This window comes from Panthera leo, chromosome D2, assembly GCF_018350215.1.
Source record: "Panthera leo isolate Ple1 chromosome D2, P.leo_Ple1_pat1.1, whole genome shotgun sequence".
In the NCBI taxonomy this organism is placed as follows: Eukaryota; Metazoa; Chordata; class Mammalia; order Carnivora; family Felidae; genus Panthera; species Panthera leo.
The window spans coordinates 28,831,428-28,848,686 of NC_056689.1; the positions used below are offsets into that span (position 1 = coordinate 28,831,428).

At 38.1% G+C, this 17,259-nt stretch overlaps 1 protein-coding gene across 1 annotated transcript in view; it reads left to right on the forward strand.

The window, feature by feature from the left end:
• The window catches only part of MYPN (myopalladin), a 75,557-nt gene that overhangs the window by 23,401 nt on the left and 34,897 nt on the right, over positions 1–17,259 (forward strand). Inside the window, exons 4-9 of the mRNA XM_042908369.1 lie at positions 2,237–2,351; positions 3,458–3,529; positions 10,741–10,882; positions 12,784–12,807; positions 15,592–15,708; positions 16,194–16,566. Of these exons, the coding sequence (XP_042764303.1) occupies positions 2,237–2,351; positions 3,458–3,529; positions 10,741–10,882; positions 12,784–12,807; positions 15,592–15,708; positions 16,194–16,566 (843 nt within the window). The remainder of the gene's footprint in view (positions 1–2,236; positions 2,352–3,457; positions 3,530–10,740; positions 10,883–12,783; positions 12,808–15,591; positions 15,709–16,193; positions 16,567–17,259) is intronic.

Sequence of the window (17,259 nt, forward strand, 5' to 3'; positions counted from 1 at the left end):
CTCGGAGCCTGGAGCCTGCTTCGGATTCTGTGTCTCCCTCTCTCTCTGACCCTCCCTGTTCATGCTCTGTCTCTCTCTGTCTCAAAAATAAATAAACATTAAAAAAAATTATCTATGGGAAAATAAAACCAAGCACAAAATGAACAATATTAAAAAAAATTTAACATGACATACAAAGCCTGATTCAGTAGAGTATCAACCAGGCTTTCCTGCCCCCTCCTCCTCCATTCTGTCACCTCAGGCTATTCATATTGCTCTCATTTCACTCAAACAATGTACAGTTTATTTTCACCCCTTTGTTCAAGCTGTTCACTTTGCTAGGAATGCCCTGTCTCCTCTGCCTAGAAAACTCCTATGTACCCTTCAAGACCCAGTTAAGTTCACTCATAAACTCCTCCTCCATTGCACATTCATCACTTCTTCCTCAAGGCTCTCATAACATGGTATACAAGGCTAATAGGGAAGAATTTTGATATACAAATTTAAATAAGCAAGAAATATCTCATTTGATTATTTTCTTTAAATCTACTTTTAGTAGTTAGGATTTAGCTTACATTTCTGTGTAAGAATAACAGTAACTTCAATAAGACAGATATTTATTTCCCATTTACATAAACATATGGATTTGGCTGATAGAATGGCTCCACATTTCACTGGGTTCCAGTTGGTTTCCAACTTCATCTCATTCTGAGGAGTAGCCTTATCTTAGTCTCAGATTGGAAGGAGTAAAAGGCATTCCCTGCCCCCTCCCTTTTAAGGTCATCTCTCTTAGATCACGTACATCACTATCCTTCATATCCTATAACCAAAGAGTAGTCATGTGGCCACATGTGGCTTAATGAACGTTTGGAAATTCAGTCTTTATTTGGAATAGCCATGTAAAGAAATAAGGAATTCTATTATTGTAGAAGAAGAAAACAGATGCTTAGGGGACACTGATAGCCTATGTATCACTACATAATTCTGCTTCTGCGACCCCATCCTTCCTGGCTGGAAAAAAAAGTTCAATCAGTCATTATTGGGCATCTGTTTCTCCCTCCATGGCTGTACAAAGATGATAGATATAGACATAGACACATAGTATTTGACATTAAACACTTTTCTAAGTGCCTTACATGAATTACCTTATTTAACTCTTACAAAAACCCTCTGAAGTAAGAATTATTATTTCCCCCCTTTTTTTAATTTATTTTAGAGACAGAGAGTGTGTGAGCAGGGGAGGGGCAGAGGGAGTGAGAGAGAATGAAAGAGACAGAGAGAGAGAGAGAGAGAGAGAGAGAGAGAGAGAGAGAATCTTAAGCAGGCTCCATATCCAGCCCCAGCATGGAGTCCTACTCAGGGCTCAATCTCATGAACCTGAGATCATGACCTGAGCCAAAACCAAGAGTCAGAGGCTTAATCAACTGAGACACCCAGGTGCCCTTTATTTCGCCATTTTAGAGATAAGGCAGAGAGAAGTAACATCTGGACAAAAGGGAAGCCCATATTGTCATTGGTCATCTATCCCTACAGGATATGGGAGGGAGGCCTATGTCCCAGACCTCAAGATCCTTTCAAGTCCAGCATTTGTTTGCTTTCTGACATGCTTGGGTACTGATATCTTTAGTAAGAGTGGGATCCCTTTAACCAGAGGGGTTGCCCTCCCCTCTGGACTCTGGTTCTCCCTCTTGTCAGGCTCTCTGGCAATATCCTCAGACTTCCCCCTTTCCACAGCAAGACTAAAATAATCTCCCCTCCACAGTCTTCTCATGAATACTTCTTGCCCTTCAAATAAGCTCTTTAATTTAATTTATGTAAACTTGAAGAGCTTGTTGACTCAGGCTATTTCTGCTTTCTGCCATGCCAAAATTCCAGAATCAAAGGTTTATAAAGCCTGGCCTCTTACTTGGAATGGAAGGGGGAGGGAAAACACAGAGGACAACAACAACAAAAATCTCAAAAAAATTATCTTCTGCACATGCTCTGTCATAGCACTTGTCTTGAATCTCAGTTAGTTATGAATATACTTGAGTCCCCAGCTAAGAATAACTAACTCAAGGACAGGAGTGGCATTTTATCATCTTCCTGCTTGCATTGTCTATCAAATTATGTAGAAAAGAAGTGTTTTTGTGGAATACTGTTAAACAAAGATTTTTATTATATCTAACTGTAAGAAATGATGACATTACTAGCTTTTCTGAAAGAATTTTCACAGTGATAGGTCTGTTTTAAAATCTATATTTTAATCATTTCTCAGAATCCAGAAGCCAAAAGAAGTATCATCTACTCCCACTACTTCTGCAACCATTCCTTCAGCAGCACCCCAAGCCCAGCATGTGGTGGCCCAGCCCAGTGTGTCAACCATCCAACAGGTACAAGAGTCCAAGTGAAACACAAGTGCCATGGACTTATGGGCAGGCACTGTGACCATGCCTATCTTGCAAGGCATGATTGTGTTCTCCTCTGTTGCAACTTCATAATGACTTTGGCAACATGCTTCCATGGTCATGATAATCGCTTTGTACCTCTGATGTAGGATATCAGCACTTGATATTGTTTTGGGAACATATTCTCTGGCTTCATAGGCAAATTTCACAGAAAAAAAAAACTCTTTATAAATTAGTCTGATATTCCAGCTTAATGAAGGGCATTGATTACATATACAAAGAGCTGCCAGCTCTCACAGTGGCCCAGGCAGGACACTATATCATGAAACTCAGTTTCATGGAGCTGCAAATAATTCTACTTTCTAAGATAGAACAAGTATGAAATGATTTTTTAGAAAGCATTAAATGCTCTCATCCTTCAAGTTGATGATAATGATGATGATGATTGTTTATTATAAAAACATTCAAAAGATACAGATATTCAATAAAAACATTGTAAAGGTACAGTATATTCAATAAAAACCTTGGTCAAAGTACTACCTCCATGCCCCCACTCCTCAGAGGTAACTCTGCCAATAATTTCTAGCATATAGTTCTAGACATTTTCTATGCATGTATATGAATATATATAATATTTTAACAATATGAAATCATACTAATCTAAACATATTTGTAACATGTTTTTGATATATTTATGTGTAAGTAAACATATTGATCTACAACTTAAAAAAATTAAACAGTTTCTTATTTAACCCATTTAGTAATGCAGACAGGTTACATTTTAGTTCTAATCCAGCTATGATCTGGGGAGACTCAGGTTTTATGGAACTTCCTCAGGGGTTTAGGACTAATTACATTGTTCTATACGTTGAAGAGGTGGGGATGGGCAGCACATATTTCCAACCACCATGACCTAGAAAGAATACAATCAATTCAATATAAAATTTGAAGTCTGTGATTCATAGATTTAGAAAAAGTCAGTTTTTTGGTTTTACATTAATTGTATACATCAAATTCTGTAGGTTTGTTCTATCATTATCTAGGTAGTAATCATAGTGACGATGAATCTTTTGTTGGTTCCCTTCTAATAGTGTCAGAGCCCTACCAACTATCTACAAGGATTGGATGGAAAACCTATCATTGCAGCTCCTGTGTTTACAAAGGTAATCAAAATATTACTTCTTTCTGTCATGACTTTAAACATACCCCAGTACCCACACAAAATTGTAGGATCCAAGATTTACTGATGTAGCTCAGGATTTTGGTCTTTTATGAGTACAGGATAGGGTTTAGATTTTTTTTCTAGTTGTTACCATATCATTTGAAGTCCTAGATATCTAATAACAGCTTGCATAATAAGAAGAATGTCTTCCCCATGCACCACATTGATCTCTATGGCCAACCTATTGCTGTTAAATGCAGCCATCATCACACATAGGGGTCAGGCGATAAGTTTTTAGCCACTTACTACTCCAAAGGTTTCTCTGGACTTACAGAAGAATCAAATTGCAGGTACATGTCTTTAGTGTTCAAGGAGTTGGAGATAAATGCTCTTAGGAGGCTTAACATAAAGAATCACACCGGGACAAAGAGTTTTCTTTTTCTATTCCATGGTATCAACTATTGAGGCGGCATCAAATTCTGATCTTATAGTCTTTGTATCTAGAACTGGAAAATTTACCCAGGCACCTTGATTTCCAAATGAAAACACAAGGAAGGGCCAGAGACATTCAGTAGTTTATCTGTGGTCACGAAACTAGTTAGTGGCAGAATCCAAACTAGAAACAAGTTCTCCTAATACTCAGTCTATTATTCCTTCCTTTATGTAATATAGACTTTATTGCCAAGGCAATAATTTTAAAGGTGAAAATTTAGTCACATTTGATTTTTTTTTTGTATTATGAAGGCCACATGGATGAAATCTATGCCTGGATTTATAGTTTATTGTTTGTATGAATGCCAAACTTAGGCCCAAAGAGATTTTGTCCTCTTAGAGGTATGCTTTAGTTTGGAGCAGTCAGGGTTCCTTATCCCGCAAAGTACATTTGCAATATTTATAGACACTGTTGGTTGTCACTGGGAGACTGTGCTGTTGGCATCCAGAGATGCTGCTGAACATCTTACAATGCGTAGAATGACAGCCCCCCATGGGGTGTCCTGATCAGGTGGGGGTACCTGCTGGGTGGTGAAAGAATTCATCCAAGGCAGAACAAAGAAGATAGAAGTATATTGAGTACACCACAAGGGAGCTGCAGGTCAAACAACAAAGGAAGACTGTCTGCAATGAGGCCAAGGTGAGGGGCTTTAGCTCTAGGACAGGGTAAGGGTGTATGGGGACATACGGAATTTTCCCTTTTTTGGTAATTCTTAGGAACTGTGCCTGGTGGTAAGTAGCCCATTGGCCAGTTAGGGGCTATGTCTTAATGGGTCTGTTTGAATTAAGCTTGGTGCTTGCCATGGGCCTTTTGCCTTGCTCAAGTTTCCATTGCTCAGGCCTATTGCCTAAAAGCAGCCTCTACACCACGCGTAGCAAGGAATTATCCAGCCCAAGTTATCAGTAGTCCTGAGACTGAGAAATCATGGTTGAGGGCAAAATGGCAAAAATGGCATATTTTCCAATGAGTATTGATCCTAAAGGAAGAGCTAAATGTGCAACTTCCACAGAAACATCAGTTTTAGGAGAGTTCCGTCCTATTAACTCATCCAAGATGGTTTCCCAAAATCCAACAGAGTCAAGAGTGAGACATGTTTATCCATATTTATATCAGTTGAGTAGACATTCTTATGTGAAGCAAGATCTCTCTCAATTTTTCAGATTCTTTTCTTGTAATCTGCTTTTGGAATTTTAGCCTTGCTATATTCAAAGATGAGGTAGGAAAGCAATGTGTTTGTGACTTGGAGGATACAACTCTGATGAAGAATTATAAGTGGACGTGTGTTTGTGTGTGTGTGTGTGTGTGTGTGTGTGTGTGTGTGTGTGTGATACAGCCAATACAGCTACCTTTAATTGTCTCTTACTTCACTACCAATTCACCCAGCCTTAAAACAGCTTAAGTGCCCCAGAATCAGGACGTTTTAATTTTTGAAGCCCTGTTGTGACATCCTAGAGACAGTGCTGACTCTTCAAAAGCAACTACCCACAGAATAATTTATACCCAGTCTCAGCTGAAGTCTCCTCTCTTCTCGCCACCACCTGCCCAGCCAGACACCAGATAGGTGTCCTGGTCTCCTTCCACTCACTTTCAAATCTTCCCAGGTGCTCTGTCTTTCCTTCATCTTATCACCTGGTGCATACCTCTGGTACAACATTTAGCACAATAATAAAGCTGTTTGCTTTTCTGTCTCTCCCAAGCACCTTGAAGGCTATCTCTAATATCTAAATAGGAGTCCATAAAGGAAATAAGCTATTTTTATTTTTATTATAGCAAGCCAAATAGGACTTTAACACTTATCCTTTACATTTAATTTTCATGGACTGGTTAAAGCCAACAGGTTTAACTGCTTTTGTGTGGTGACTCCCATGCCTCTTTACAATTAGATTCTCTAATTGGCAGATTCATATTTGCCTTTGACAAATACAAATGGGAAAATGAATTAATCATTAGTTACATCCCGATAAACCCATTATAACTTGAAAATATCAGAGGTCAAAAATGCATTTAATATGTCTAACCTACCAAACACCATAGCTTAGCCTAGCCTACATTAAACGTGCTCAGAACACTTACATCAGCCTACAGTTGGGCAAAATCATCTAATCATCTAATACTATAAAAGAAGCTTCTTTTCTAATAAAATGTTGAATATCTCATACAATTTGAATACTGTACTGAAGTTGAAAACCAGAAAGGTTGTATATGGGTATAGAATGGTGTTATGGGTCGTTTGCCCTCACGACTGCATGGCTGACTGGAAGCTGAGCCTCACCGAACCTGTCCAGAATCAGAAGAGAGGATCATACCACATGTTGCTAGGCCAGGAAAAGATCAAAATTCAAAATCTGAAGTATGATTTCTACTGAGTGTGTACCACTTTCACACCATCATAAAGTTGAAAAATCATAAGTCAAAGCATTGTAAGTCAGGGACCATCTGTGTAAGCTGTTTCTTAGATAAATCTCCAAAAAAATTAGGTCCCAAACATGGTGGGAAACCAGTCCTTAGCGCAAAGACCCAAATTCTGTATAGGCTTTCTTAGCCCTCAGGATGTGTGCTCTTGCCTCCATAAATGGGATCGGGATTGTTCAGACGCAGGGCACAAGGATAGGCTGTGGCTCAGATTCCAGAGAGACTTATCAGCAACAGTGTGCTTGCGTTAGTTTCCACCAGTGAGGGCAGAATTGAGGTCATAGTCATTGCCAGTGTCAGAAAATTTCTGAGTCAGAGCCACTGATGATGGTAATCACATGGCATGCATCATGATAACCGATCATATGCATATATTTGTTTGGGTTATTCCTGCTCTATTTACTTCTTTAGTGACTTCTGGCTTTCCAGCCCCTAGGATTCATTTTCTATACCACCCAACAAAGCATTTCTTTGCCAGTAATGGCAAGAAGCCACTAAAAAACAAAAATTAGAGAGCGGAGTTTTATTTAACTCTTTGTGCCTCCTTTTGTGATAGGGAAGTACTGGTATTAGTTTCTTTTTAAGGAAGGTTAAAATGAAAAGGAGGGTTGCCCAGCAAAACAGTGGTAGAGGAGACTGGGGTCCCCTATGCTAGTTCACTGCTCTACTCCTAGGAGATATCTATATTTTAAAATATTTTATGGAGCTAGACTACCCTCCATCTTCTATACAGTATCAAAACCATTCTATATATGGGGGAGAAAACCGCTCACACTTTTTTAGTGCGAAGGGAGGTAGATGATCAAATTAGAATCTTACTGCTGTGTTGCTCACACTCCAACAGCAGCTGCCCTGGCAGGCTTTCAAGGCTGCAGCAGCCCTGGCTCCAGCTGCTTCAGCAGTAATTTGAAGAGTGCAAGGGGGCAGGGGAAGTGAGAATTTGAAGAAGAGCACTTCATTATATAATAGCAGAAGCAGGAAAACCCTGAAATAACTGAGCCAGTGGCTGGATCCAGGTTTCGGAAGATTACATGGGCCAACCCCCCTCCCCAGCCCAACAATTCCAGGAACTTTTCTGACTCAACTGTTGCTCTGGGCACCTGTGCCAATCAAGGGGTAAAAGTGTCCTCAGTCAAATCTTTATCCATAAAAACTCCTTTGATCCAAATCCAGCCTAAAGCACTATATACATTCACTTGCAACTTCTCTCTCCCAAGGTGCACAAATATCAAGGTGCACTGGATTAAAAAAGGAATAAAATGACAGTATGAACCTTATCACTGATATCTTTTCACCAATAAGGGAGATGTCCTTTCTTAAGGATGTCCCTGTATTATATTTGTGGGTATAAATCTACTAAGCAAAAACTATGTCCTCTCGACTCACATTTAAAGCACCTGGTACAGTGCTAGGTACAAAGCAGTCACATGGTAATATTTATTCTGTAGTGAATAATTTCTATTTCTGCTAAATAAGCAATTATTGTTTTCATTGCATTGTGGCTTCCGAGTATCTTTAGGAGGAATGAGTATCTTTAGGAGTATCAAATGACTGTGGAAGAAATGCTTCTCGAGGTTCTGATTTGTCAAGTCACCCTACAAAGAATGTCTTCCAAGATGATCAGTATGGTGATGACACACAAGACAGATTTGCACTTTGAATACTGTTTACCTCAGGAGGTTATAGACCCTTAGTTCTAGTGACTTTAGTCCAAATCCATAATTCCTAGTTAAGACTAACTTAATCTTTGCTAGTTAGGGAATGTCTCATTTGTCTTATTTATCTTCAGTGAAGTCAAGATGAATATGATCAGGCCTGTAGACATTTTGCCATTAGTAACTGCCTAAGACTTACTCCTGTGTTAAACATGGCACCATCCGCACGATGTTCAAATGGTGTAATTGGTTTGGACCCTGATATGAATCAGTTCCTTCTCATGATATTTTTGTAGAAAAGCACAGTTTTCATCAATAATAACTATCATCATCCTTCAAACTATGACTTTCAACAGCTTCTTCTAAGTGACTTGTAAGATGACCCTTGGCACTTCTCTTACTGAGTATTGATGATGTATCAGCTGGAATGAGGTTCCATCTCATATCACAGACACTTAACAGGCATATTACATACACTGTAGTATCTAGGGTATCTTGGCTGGCCTCTTAAATAGAACACAAGTCTTGACCTTCAATGTCAGGTGAATAATTACAGCCAATTAATGTTGTCCTCAATTGTGAGCAACGTATTTTCTCAAGGCTATCCTTTTGCAAGCAGGGCTTTGGTGTAATCTCTACTGATTGAGAATTGGCTGATGTATCTGAACTGAACTGCAAGCCATGTAAGAACATTCTTCTTACTTTCATTTAAAAAGTATGCCATATTTTGGGTCTCCCGGGTGGCTCAGTCCGTTGAGCTTCCAACTTGGGCTCACGTCATGATCTCACGGTTTGTATATTTGAGCCCTGCATCGGGTTCGCTATTGTCAGTGCAGAGCCCGCTTGGGATCCTCTGTTTCCTTCTCTTTCTGCCCCTCCCCCGATCACACTCTGTCTCTCAAAAATAAATAAACATTAAAAAAAAAAAAACGGGATGTCATATTTAATTTATTCAGTCCCTTCTGCCACCACCACCTTTTTTTTCTTGGTTTGGTTTTCAAATTTGTTTGTCTCAAGAAATGAAACTATTTTATATGAATCCCATGGAGATATCCAACTGCCATTAGAGTTTTCAATAGGCCTCAAAGCTGCCACGTTAGCACAGAATTTGCTCAGATGTCAGGGTCGAGAGCATATCCTCCAGCTTGCCAGGAGCACCCAAGACTCCTTGATGTTCCCTGCTTATTAAGAATATTTCTTCTTGTCACTAGAAGATATTGTTGAGGGTATACAAAGAATAATGAGGGTTTTTTTTTTTAATCAAATAGTTCCTCATTAATTCAGAGACCCCTCTGTGCAAATCTCATCTTGAATAAAGAACAAAACACTAATGTTGATCTACAGCGCCCCCTGGCTTCCAAAATATCAACTTACACACCTTTAAGGTAAAAGTCATCTACTATATATAGCTAAAGTTGTGTGGTTATCCCCACCCCTAGATTCCTTAGACAAATGCCATAAATATGATGGGACCACGTCATGTACAAAATATCATAAATTTTACATAAAATAGCTACAAATAATCACAGAATATTTATAATAGTGAATGACAAAAGCAAAAATAAATAAATAAAACACCAGCTTTCCCCTTCTCTGATGCAGGAGCCAGTATTTCCTTAATACAGACCCCCAAAATGTAATAATAGAAAGCCTTGCAGCATTTGTTACTAATAGAGCTTGTGGAGGAAGTTAATCATAACCTTTCCATGTTTATAATGTTTGGGCTAACATTAGAAACAAAAATATGCCACACACACGCCAAAGAATTTCATAATCAAATGAAGTACCAGCTACACAAATGAATGTGTGCTTTAAGCTCACAAATCACAACTGAAAGACTGGTTATGAATGGAAAATGTGAGTTCCATTCTCCCAGAGAGTCTATTATAGAATATATTGATATGTTATCATTCAAAGTGGTTTTGTAAACCTTTTTTCATGGATGTGTGGAAGAGCATTTAACAATGCCTTCACAAAATTACAACATATTTTATTATGACATAAGACTCCACTTGTGACTATGATTTTAAAGAGATTGTCATTGTTTATATCCCTCAATAGATCATTGAAACTGTACTGTAAAGAACACATAAGGAAAACAAGATAACAAAATGAAAGACAATTTCCGGGACTACAGTATGTAAACAAGGCAAAGCCAGGCAAATAGAGTCAGTTACTTGAGCTACAGAGATGTCCCACCTCATGAGCAGTGACATTTTTGTGTGGAAAAATACATTACCACCATGTTGACTGCACCTAATAAGATATTCCTGCAGATTTCTTAAATTGTCATTATTTCTGGAAAACAAACTCCACTTGGGCATTTAAGAACAGAGGTATTTTACCAAAAATCAGCATTTTTGCAAACCCTCAAAATGTTTCACTTAGTATTTAATAAAGTTGTCTGGTACAACAACAGAGAGGAAAAGGAAAAGGATAATGAGGGTAAAGCTTCACATGGGCTCAGTTGATTGATTCTATCTTCCAAAATAGACTCAATGAATATCCACAGAATTGGAGCTGCTGGAGATGTAGAAGATTTGGAGAAAAACCAAATGTGAAGGCGACAGTCTCTTTTTCTAAAATTCAGCACTGGAACTAGATTCCAAAAATGTATACTCTTTGGTTTTAACAATATTCTTTTCATTATAGATGTTACAAAATTTATCAGCCTCTGAAGGTCAGCTGGTTGTCTTTGAATGCAGAGTCAAAGGAGCTCCATCTCCTAAAGTTGAGTGGTATAGAGAAGGGACCTTAATAGAAGATTCTCCAGATTTTAGAATTTTACAGAAAAGTAAGTTGATACTTTCAAATTATTTTTCAGATAATTTTAATGAATTTATTGTGTTCATTTATTTCTATAACTTTTTAACAATTAATTGAAATATAAGTAAAAGAATAAAAGAAAAATTACTTGTAATCATAATCCTCTGAACTAAACCCAATTAATATTTTGTTGTATATTCCCCCCAAATTTCTCCATGCATATGTTTTTTAAAAATAAAAAAATCATACTTTTTTGTAAATTGATTTTTTACTCAACATTTCATGAACATCCTTTCATGTTAATAAATATACTTTCTTTTAAAAACAACTCAGTACAAAAATAAATAAAATAAATCAGTACAATCAATTTATATTATTTAATCTCCTGTTGAACATTTAGATTGTTCAAAAATTTTTAATTTTATAGACTGCTTAAATGCATGTAACAGAAAATATTTGTGAGTATCTACAGAATAAAGAGAACTAGAATTGCTAGTATAAATTCACCTCTTTTAGGCTTTCAATGTATATTGCCAAAATGCCATGCCAAAAGGTTGAACCAAATTGAGGATAATCACATAATAGATCGTCCAGTCTGGGACACCTTGGAAGTGAAAGAGGGGCACCTGGCTTAGTCAGTGGAGCATGCAACTCTTAATATCAGGGTTGTGAGTTCGAGCCCCACACTGGGTGTAGAAATAACTTAAAAATAAGATCTTTAATTAAAAAAAAAAAAAAGTGAAAGATACTGCTCTTAGTTACACAGAGATTCCAGGAATAAAACAGGCCTATCCCAAATGTACTGGGACATGTGTTGTCCAAGCCGTATTTATTCTATACAACCAGCACTATATGGGAATGCCATTTGTCTCATGCCTTCACTAACAATGGATATTAAACATTTTTTTAATATTCACTAATTTTATAGGCCCAAAATGGGAACAATTGCTTTAATCTATACTTCACTAATTAGATGTGAAGTGGAACTTTTTCTCATGTTTATTGGGTCTTTATATTTCTTTATTTTTAAATTACCTGTTATATCCTTTGCTTATTTTCATATTGAAGTTCTGTTCTTTTTTATAGTAAGAATTATTTATATATTCAAGTGGTTAGTTCTTCTTTTTCTTATCATGTGGTGCTTTCACCTTGACCCATTTTGGTCACAAAATACACTGAAATTTATTTGCTTTTCTGTTAATTTGTTTCTGCCTATCACTGATGTATGAATCAAACTGCTGTCAAGTTTAACAGCAGTAGCAACAACGATAATGTAATCTGAATACCATTTAAACTGAGAAAAAAAAACTTGAATAGTTGTATCAGTGTAGAAGGTCATAACTAAGTTTAACAACTGTTACTGAATACCTGTAATTAAACACCATGGTATTCAGTACCATGCTGGCACTTTCAGGAATGTCAAAGAATTCTAAGACAAAGACCCTGCCCTCTTGTTATTTATCCTGAGGCTCTTAATATTAGAAACCTTAGAGCAGGAGGTACAGTCTATGTTTCATTAGGATGTGAGAACCCAAAGCCAAGAATGAGCTCTCAGTCTTCACAAATTTGAAACTTGTGTTTCAGATGAGGCTGAATGGGTACCAATAAAATCAAGTCATTCCTAAAACCCTAACTCAGTAACTTCTCCTCACCTATGGCTTTATGTGTCCCAAGTGAAAACCAGGTATGTCCCAAAATACAGCAACATCATGTTGTTAGCAGCTCTCTTGTGGCCCTGCTGTGACAGCTGCCCTGGCCCTGTGGAGGTCATTGGTGCTTAGGTCATTGTACTTTCACATTTACAAATTAACCTTATCAGATCACTCATGAATATACAAGAGACTGAAGTTCTATAGGAAGCTTCTGATGAAACTATAGACTCTTAGTAAAATAAATGCTTAGAATCTTTTCATTTTTCTTTTCTTTTAGAACCGCGATCCATGGCAGAACCAGGTAAAGATCATTTTAATTTGTTAGCGTATGATCTGTGGTTTTACATACATATAAATATATACACATAAATCAGTGATTTTATATATATTATATAAATAATAAAACATTGGAGTTACACCGGTGTCAAGAAAAAAATGAAAAATAAGGTTTTAGAAAAAAGATTCCAACCAACTCTAGCTATTACTGAAGGAGAAGGAAAGGAGGGGAGCATATGCAAATTTGAAGTTTATATCGAATACTGAATATGAATGCAGTTAGTTCTTGGTTATTGAGGGATGTTTCTTGGGAATATTTTCCCTCTTTGGCTCCTACACGTGACCTCCCGAAACTGGGCAGAGCAATTTCCATGACGCTAGATCAATTCCAACTTCACAGCTTATGTGGCTCAAAACTCACCCACCAGATTTTGAAATTTGCAGAAGCAACCTATTCATGATGTTATTAGATTTGGTTGGGAAGATACCAAAATGACATGGGAGTGACAGTAGGTGAAGTTTTACTTCTAGAAAATACAAGTTACTCACAAACCACAGCAGAAATATCTGAAAGTCTTCTCTGTAATTACCCTGGAGAATTAGATTGTATTTGTACCCCTGGGTAAGAATGATGGTTTGGGATTTTATTATTATAGTTCTCTCTTGTGAAAAATGAATGAAAGGTATTCCAGAAGTAGACCTTGAACATCCATGTTGCACAGCCCTACAGTAGGTCCTTAGGGATACATAGCAAAGACCAGAGCAGCCTTACTGTTGCATTGCTTGTACTGAAGTGGTATTTTTCCCCTTGAAAATATGCCACATTTTTGGGACACCTGGTTGGCTCAGTTGGTTAAGTGTCTGACTCTTGATTTCAGCTCAGGTCATGATCTCAGGGTTCATGAGATGGAGCCCCAAGCTGGACTCTGTGCTGGGCATGGAGCCTGTTTAAGATTCTCTCTTTTCCTTTCTCTCTGCCCGTTGCACACATCCCCAATCTCTCTCTTAGATAGATAGATAGATAGATAGATAGATAGATAGATAAAAGAAAATATTTCAGGTTTTGACACTTTCATTCAGAGTGGAGCAGACTTTTCCACTAGGCAATCTCATACACAAAATCATTTCAGAGTCACCCCAAAAGGGTCCCTTCCCAAAATAAGTCCCGCCTTTCCCAGATCCATGGTCTACATTTCATAGCCAGAGACCTCTTGTCCATCTTATATATGCAAATACCCTTTGGACACAAAATACTTTATTTTATCAGGCACATACAGTGTAGTGTGAATAAACTTATCAGATCATTTTCTGAAAGTGATCCCTGAAAGCTGAGAGTATAAATGTTTGGGAAGGGGAACAGAGAGAAGAAAGCATAGGCCGAGGACTCAGAAAAAGGACAGAGAGACACCAAAACTAAACTTTGCCTCTCCATCATTTAGGATTCTTGAGCAGCGATGAAGAAGACCTAACTAAAAGTGGCTTAAGCATTAAGAAAAATGTATTTTCTCACATAGCAAGGTGCCCTGAGAAATGGCAGTCTTGAGATTGGATGATTTAGCATCTCTAAGGCCATCATGGCCCATTTCCCATTCCACTAGCTTCAGGTTTAGCCTTGTTTTACTCATCTACCCAAGACAGCTGCCACAGTTTTTGGGTATTGCATGCAGATGACCCACTGCACAGGCAAAAATAGGGAACAATGCTCTCTTTTGTTCTCTTTAAAGAGCAGGAAAACTTTCCTATAAACTCACCAAGAGATTTTCTTCCTGTTTTACTGACTGTAATTGTGTGGTGCATGATATCACTTAGCAAGGATAGAGTTAATATGACTGGCTTAGCATGACCAATCATGATTCACCACCTGAGACTGGCAGAGGCCAAGTTGCCCTGAAGCACATGACCACTTCAAAGAGGGTGGACAAAGCCAGAATTCTATTAGTCAGGAGGAAGATGAAGAGCTATGGAGCAGGTACTCAACACTGTCTGCTGCGACCTCCTGTCCCTCCTAATACAACCATGCTTTGTTAGTTTTGTTTTCAGTGTCAGGTCTACTAAGTGGTAATCGATGGTTTATGGTACCATCTTATACCTCTCTTCATTAGCTGTCAAGGATTATCTAACCATAATAATTTTAGGCTATAATCACATGGTTCATTGTGGGAATCACTTTTGTAGTTATTCAAAGGGAGTCCATGCTGTATATTAAAGTAATCCATAAGAATTGCCATAGCATTGCAAAGGGGAAAAAATGCATTGTGCTCTTCTTTCACCCAGAATTTCAAACTACTTCATCAGCTAATTACTATTAGCTCAGCAAAATATTTCTTGTCCAAAGTTGTGGTCTTCATTTAAAATTACCTCAGTGCAAAATTCCCCACAGACATAATGAGAGTCCTAGATTTAAAAATGTTTTATTAATTGTTTTACTTCACACAAATCTCCTTCTGCTTTAACTCCTAACTTGTTCTTGTAATTTTTAAGTTTATTGTTTCTCAGTTCTATTTTTGTCATCTGGACTGATGACAAAAAATAGAAAATAACCTGAGAATTGACAACATATTAAGATATCGTATTATCATAAAATCCTCTTGCCAATAGTCTATGTGAAGTTTTTTGTTCTACATTCTTGGGTTCACTTTAGCCTGCTCATCAGTCAATTCAATCAGGTAATTGGACTAATTATTTTCAAACAATTAATAGAATCTACTTCTTACATTGACTTCTGTAGAATGATCACTTGATATCAGTAAATTTTGTAATTCCATTTCTATAATTGAGTGAGTAACCATTCTGTTTTACTGGCATTTAGAGGAGATATGTACTTTGGTCATTGCTGAGGTGTTTGCAGAAGACTCTGGGTGCTTCACCTGTACGGCGAGCAACAAATATGGCACAGTGTCAAGCATCGCACAACTCGACGTAAGAGGTAAGGGCCCTTGAAATGCCAGAACAATTTAGACCATGACTTTGAATATGAGTAGGGAGTGTTTGCATTATCCTTCTTTACTGGTTTTCTTATGAAGCTAGCTTGGTTCTCCTAAAAGAAATTTGAATTGTCAAGGAAAATGTTCTTAAACGATTTCCAATTTTTTCAATTTCTTATTGCACTTATGACCACCACCACTATCCATTATCCTACTGCCATCTATTCTGTTCCCTAAGAAAACATCTCCTTGGTCTTATATAAACTTTGAATATTCTTTCCAAAATGGTACTTAGATTTTTAGTTTAGTTTTTTCCTGTATCTGCACCATTTTTTAATGCCCCAGATTATGGTCATTGTTTTTGACAAGCATTCTCCCATTAGCATACTCATCTGGTTTGGACACAGGCCCCCAGCTCACAGTTATAATCTTATCTCAGTCTTATTGAGTGAGGCTAACAGCTCAGGTCCTGTTGTTGTCCTTTCAGGAAATGAAGACCTCAGAAATAATGGGTCTCTTCACCCAGCCAACTCCACCACCAACCTGGCTGTTATTGAGCAACAGCCATCCCCACCCAACCCAGAGCCTCCTTCTGTGGAACAACCCCCTAAACCCAAACTTGAAGGGGTTCTAGTAAACCATAATGAGCCCCGGTCCAGCTCGAGGATTGGGCTCCGTGTGCACTTCAACCTGCCTGAAGATGACAAAGGAAGTGAAGCATCTTCTGAGGGTGGCGTGGTGACCACCAACCAGACAAGGCCTGATTCTTTCCCAGAGAGATTCAATGGACAGGCAGCAAAAATCCCTGAGCCTTCTTCGCCTGTCAAAGAACCCCCTCCAGTTCTGGCCAAACCCAAACTGTAAGTAAGAAGTAGAATGGATGACCCAGGGTGCCTGTGAGCTTCTCTGAATGTGCCCTTAAAAATAATGGTGCTGAAAAAGGGAATTATGAAATGAGAAAATACACTTTATTTTTTTTTATGTTTATTTATTTCCGAGAGAGAGAGAAACAGAACACAAGCAGGGGAGGGGCAGAGAGAGAGAGGGAGACACAGAATCTGAAGCAGGCTCCAGGCTCTGGGCTGTCAGCACAGAGACCAACGGGGCTCTAACCCACCAGCTGTGAGATCATGACCTGAGCTGAAGACAGCTTAACACACTGAGCCACCCAGACACCCTGAGAAAATACACTTGCTTTGCAAACCATAAATCCTTACATCAATGTTAGTGTACTATCACCACCATCCTTACTGTCAAATATTCTACCTTTGAGAAATGTTACACCTAATGTTACCCCTAAACTAGCTGATAAAGATGTTTGTCTAATGTTAGAGGGCTCCAGCTGAAGCACTTCTACACTCTTTTTATAAACCCTTTCTTGCATCTAATATTCCTTATAGTCTGTAATTTTATTCTTACCTTTCCCATTTCTGCTTCAACTAAAGCATTTGTAGTCACTATGGAAAACATATTTAGTACTTGTTCTTTGCTATGGCTGGATATGCTGTAGTGACCACAGTAGGTTTTGTATAAATATAATGGGGATGAAAGAA